Raw genomic sequence first — 5,423 nt, forward strand, 5'->3', positions numbered from 1 at the left:
GGTGTCAATTGGAAACAACATTTTTTAAACTAATTTCGCCTGCGTGCATTCGTCAGAAGTACAAAAAAATACGATAATTCTGTCTTATTTTTTCATTCTTTTTTCCCCAATCAACCCTGATTGAAGAGGAGGTTACAGAATACACAATACTATACATTCAGAAGTCAAATAGATATGTTATCCAAATGCATATTAAGGTTAAAAGTATTAGCGCTATTAGACAATACGAAAGTCCTAGCCTTGAATAGGAGAGGAAAAATGTGAGAGTTGGAGAGACGTACATTTTATAGTACACTAGATCACAGCCAACATGGACCACAGCAGTCCAAACATTGGCAGAGGGCAATAGGGAAATGTGTCCACTAGATCACAGCCAACATGGACCACAGCAGTCCAAACATGCAGAGGGCAATAGGGCAATGTGTCCACTAGATCACAAGCGACCACAAAGACCCTACTTGAATGTTGAGAAATCCATATCTTTATTTAAACCAGGATACTTAGTGGCCTGTAGTTTGTAAATCCATATCTTATTTAAACCAGGATACTTAGTGCCTGTAGTTTGCTAATCCATATCTTTATTTAAACCAGGATAGTTAGGCCTTAGTTTGTAATCCTATCTTCATTTAAACCAGGTACTTTAGTGGCTTGTAGTTTGAAAATCCCAAAACTTTCCCTTTGGTTAGCTGTTTAAGACGGTCCCCTGTTTTACCAAACGCCTACGAGTAGAGGAGAGGAAGGACCTCACTATAGGCTCTCCATCTTTTTTGGAGTGAGACATGTCCTGTGTGTGTCTGTATCCGCTCTAGCCCCTCCTTACCTCCCTCTAGCCCTCCTTACCTCCTCTAGCCCCCTTACCTCCCCTAGCTCCCCTTAACCCTCTCTACCCCTCCTTACCTCCTTCTAGCCCTCCTTACCTCTCTAGCCCTCCTTACCTCCCTCTAGCCCCCTTACCTCCCTCTAGGCCCTCCTTACCTCCTCTACCCCCCCTTACCTCCCTCTAGCCCCCCCCTTACCTCCCTCTAGCCCCCTACCTCCCTCTAGCCCCTCCTTACCTCCCTCTAGCCCCCCTTACCTCCTCTAGCCTCCCTACCTCCTCTACCCTCCTTACCTCCTCTACCCCCCTTACTCCCTCAGCCCCTCCTACCTCCCTCTATCCCCCCTTACTCCCTCTACCCCTCCTTACCTCCCTCTACCTTCCTTACCTCCCTCTAACCCTCCTTACTCCCTCTAGCCCTCCTACCTCCCTCTAGCCCCCCTTACCTCCCTCTAGCCCCCCCTTACCCCTCTATCCCACCTTACTCCCTCTTAGCCCTCCTTACCTCCCTCTATCCCCCCTTACCTCCCTCCTTACCTCCCTCTATCCTCCTTACCTCCCTCTAGCCCCTCCTTACCTCCCTCTGACCTCCTTACTCCCTCTACTCCCTCCTTACCTCCCTCTAGCCCCCCTTACCTCCCTCTAGCCCTCCTTACTCTTAGCCTCCCCCTTACCTCCTCTAGCCCCCCCTTACCTCCCTCTATCCCCCCTTACCTCCCTCTAGCCCCTCCTTACCTCCCTCTAGCCCCTCCTCCTCCCTCTACCGCCCTCCTTACCTCCTCTACCCCTCCTACCTCCTCTAGCCCCACCTTACTCCTCTACCCCCCTTACCTCCCTCTAGCCCCCTTACCTCCCTCTAGCCCTCCTTACCTCCCTCTATCCTTCCTTACCTCCTCTAGCCCTCCTTACCTCCCTTAGCCCCTCCTTACCTCCCTCTAGCCCTCCTACTCCTCTAGCCCCCCTTACCCCCTCTATCCCTACCTCCTCTAGCCCTCCTTACCTCCTCTATCCCCCTTACCTCCCCTACCTCCCTTATCCCTCCTTACCTCCCTCTAGCCCTCCTTTACCTCCCTCTAGCCCCCTTACCTCCCTCTAGCCCCCCCTTACCTCCCTCTAGCCCCCCTTACTCCCTCTAGCCCTCCTTACCTCCCCCTAGCCCCCCCTTACCTCCCTCTAGCCCCCCTTACCCCCCATCCCCTTACTCCTCTAGCCCCTCCTTACCTTCCCTCTAGCCCCTCCTTACCTCCCTCTTAGCCCCTCCTTACCTCCCTCTAGCCCTCCTTACCTTCCCTCTAGCCCCTCCTTACCTCCCTCTAGCCCCTCCTTTCTTCCCTCTATCCCTCCTTACCTCCTCTAGCTCCTTACCTCCTTACCCCTCCTACTCCTCTAGCCCCTCTACCTCCCTCTAGCCCTCCTTACCTCCCTCTAGCCTCCTTACTCTCTAGCCCCCCTTACCTCCTCTAGCCCCCCCTTACTCCCTCTATCCCTACTCCACCTCCTTCTAGCCCTCCTTACCTCCTCTAGCCCCTCCTTACCTCCTTCTAGCCCCTCCTTACCTCCCTCTAGCCACCCTCCTTACCTCCCTCTAGCCCCTCCTTTCTTCCCTCATTCCCTCCTTACCTCCCTCTAGCCCTCCTTACCTCCTCTAGCCCCTCCTTACCTCCCTCTAGCCCCTCCTTACCTCCCTCTAGCCCTCCTTACCTCCCTCTATCCCCCCTTACCTCCCTCCTTACCTCCCTCTATCCCTCCCTTACCCTCCCTCTAGCCCCTCCTTACCTCCCTCTAGCCCCTCCTTACCTCCCTCATCCCCCGTTACCTCCCTCTAGCCCCCCCTTACCTCCCTCTAGCCCTCCTTACCTCCTCTAGCCTCCCTTACCTCCCTACCCCCCTACCCCTCTATCCCCCCCTTACCTCCTCTAGCCCTCCTACCTCCCTCTAGCCTCCCTTACCCCCCCCCCCTTAGCCCTCCTTCCCCTCTAGCCCCCTTACCTCCTCTATCCCCCCTTACCTCCCTCTACCCCTCCTTACCTCCCTCTAGCCGCCTCCTTACCTCCCTCTAGCCCCCCTCTTCCGTCTCCCCCTTACCTCCTCTAGCCCCTTACCTCCTCTAGCCCTCCTTACCTCCCTCTAGCCCCTCCTTACCTCCCTCTGCCCCTCCTTTCTTCCCTCTATCCCTCCTTACTCCCCTAGCCCCTCCTTAACTCCCTCTAGCTCCTTACCTCCCTCCTAGCCCTCCTTACCTCCCCTAGCCCCCTTACCTCCTCTAGCCCTCCTAACCTCCCTCTAGGTCCCCTCCTTACCTCCCTCTAGCCCCCCTTACCTCCCTCTATCCCTGACTCACCTCCCTTCTAGCCCCTCCTTACCTCCCTCTAGCCCCCCCTTACCTCCTTCTAGCCCCTCCTACTCCTCTAGCCACCCTACTTACTGCCCTCTTAGCCTCCTTCCTTACCTCCCTCTAGCCCCTCCTTACCTCCCTCTAGCCCCTCCTTACCTCCCTCTAGCCCCCCTTACCTCTTACATGTCCCTGTGTGCGAGAGTGTGTGTCTGTATCCCCTCTCTATCCCTTCCTTACCTCCTTCTAGCCCCTCTTACCTCCCTCTATCCCCCCCTTCACTCCCTCTAGCCCCTCCTTACCTCCATCCCAAGGCGGGGGGAAAAGTACGGCCTCGAGACATAAAATGTAAATTTAAAATAAAATAACTGTTTAAAAAATGTTTACCTTTTTTTAATCCTTTTTTTCTCCCCCAATTTTGTGGAATCCAATTGGTAGTTACAGTCTTGTCTCATCACTGCAACTCCCGTATAGACTCAGGAGAGGMGCGAAGGTCGAGAGCCGTGCGTCCTCCGAAACCCAACCAAGCCGCACTGCTTCTCGACACAATGCCCAATTAACCCAGAAGCCAGCCGCACCAATGTGTCGGAGCAAACACCGTACACCTGGCGACCGTGTCAGTGTGCACCCGGCCCGCCACAGGAGTCACTAGAGCGCAATGGGACAAGGACATCCCGTCCGGCCAAACGCTCCTTTAACCAGGGCGTACTTGTTTTCCGCTAGGCGGTCTTGAAGACGTTTCTTTTGTCCGTCCAAATGTAGAACACTGTGGACATTCCAATCTGTAGATGACATGAGTCCTTTTTACAGTTAATGAAATGCTTGACTTGATAACCGTGTTAGAAGCTGTGTAAACAAAATACCTTTTTCTGTGCAATATTTTATACACTGGTTGCATTTGAAAGAGCCCCCCCCCTGGATTTGTGGTCTTTTGAGAGCTGTGGACTAATTTGTCATTTAAGACATCTCTTATGACTGGTGGCTCTGGGAAGGCTTCGCTAAGTAGCGTACCCCCCCCCCCACAACAAGTCCTCTCTGTCAAGTCATCTGGTGGAAACGGTCTGCCCTCTGAATGGTTTTCACATCTGTAATCGATTCATCCTAAATTAACACTGATCTCAATTGATGCACATCAAATTTGAATTAAAATAACTTTATTGTTCATTTCTTGTGCACGGACTAGTCACAGGGTAGATTTGAATAGGAAAAAAACTTTATTGTTCATCCTGACCAGTCACAGGGGATAATTTCCGGCATAATTTTCCCTGCAGCGACCTACGTGAAGGTGTATGTGTTGGAGAATGGGGCGTGTCTGGCTAAGAAGAAGACCAGAGTGGTGAAGAAGACTCTAGATCCTTCCTACCAACAGGCCCTGCTGTTTGAAGAGAGTCCTCAGGCCAAAGTCCTCCAGGTTAATACCTATATCTAGTGATTTGAGAACCCCATGTGTTCATCTTGCAGGGCCAGATACATTTCCGTTCACCACTAGATCTGTATTTAATGACTTACAGTTCATTCGGGAAGTGTTAAGACCCCTTGACTTTTTCTACATTTTGCTACGTTACAGCCTTATTCTAAAATGGATTAAATTAAATGTTTTACCTCATCAATCTACACACAATACCCCATAATGACAAAGCGAAAACAGGTTTTTAGATATTTTTGCGAATTTATTAAAATAAAAAAACCACAGAAATACCTTATTGACATAAGTATTCAGACCCTTTGCTATGAGACTCGAAATTGAGCTCAGGTGCATCCTGTTTCCATTGATCATCCTTGAGATGTTTCTACAACTTGATTGGAGTCCACCTGTGGTAAATTCAATTGATTGGACATGATTTGGAAAGGCAAACACCTGTCTATATAAAGGTCCCACAGTTGACAGTGCACGTCAGAACAAAAACCAAGCCATGAGGTTGAAGGAATTGTCCGTACAGCCACGAGACATGTCCCCTGTCCCGTGCCCCTGCCCCCTGCCCTGTCCCCTGTCCCCTGTTCCCATCTCAGATCCCTGTCCACTGTCCCTGCCCCTGCCCCCTGTCCCCTGTCCCTGCGCCGCCCTGTCCCCTGTCCCCTGTCCCCTGTCCCATCTCAGAATCCTGCCCCCTGCCCCTGCCCCCTGTCCCCTGTCCCTGCCCCTGCCCCCTGCCCCTGAGTGGATGCCCATTTGACATTCCCTGATCCCAGAATTCCAAGGCTATGTCCAAAAATGGCAGCCTATTCCCTATATAGTGCACTACAACTGACCAGAGCAAGGAATAGGGTGCAATT

The 5,423-nt window shown here is 52.0% G+C and overlaps 1 protein-coding gene across 1 annotated transcript in view; it reads left to right on the forward strand.

Moving 5' to 3' along the window:
- Window positions 1-5,333, forward strand: part of LOC112072046 (regulating synaptic membrane exocytosis protein 3-like) — a 41,197-nt gene extending 35,864 nt beyond the window's left edge. Inside the window, exons 5-6 of the mRNA XM_070439626.1 lie at window positions 4,421-4,560; window positions 5,160-5,333. Of these exons, the coding sequence (XP_070295727.1) occupies window positions 4,421-4,560; window positions 5,160-5,333 (314 nt within the window). The remainder of the gene's footprint in view (window positions 1-4,420; window positions 4,561-5,159) is intronic.
- Window positions 5,334-5,423: the final 90 nt, after the last annotated feature.

The sequence above is a fragment of the Salvelinus sp. IW2-2015 genome, unplaced genomic scaffold (genome assembly GCF_002910315.2).
Source record: "Salvelinus sp. IW2-2015 unplaced genomic scaffold, ASM291031v2 Un_scaffold1808, whole genome shotgun sequence".
In the NCBI taxonomy this organism is placed as follows: domain Eukaryota; kingdom Metazoa; phylum Chordata; class Actinopteri; order Salmoniformes; family Salmonidae; genus Salvelinus; species Salvelinus sp. IW2-2015.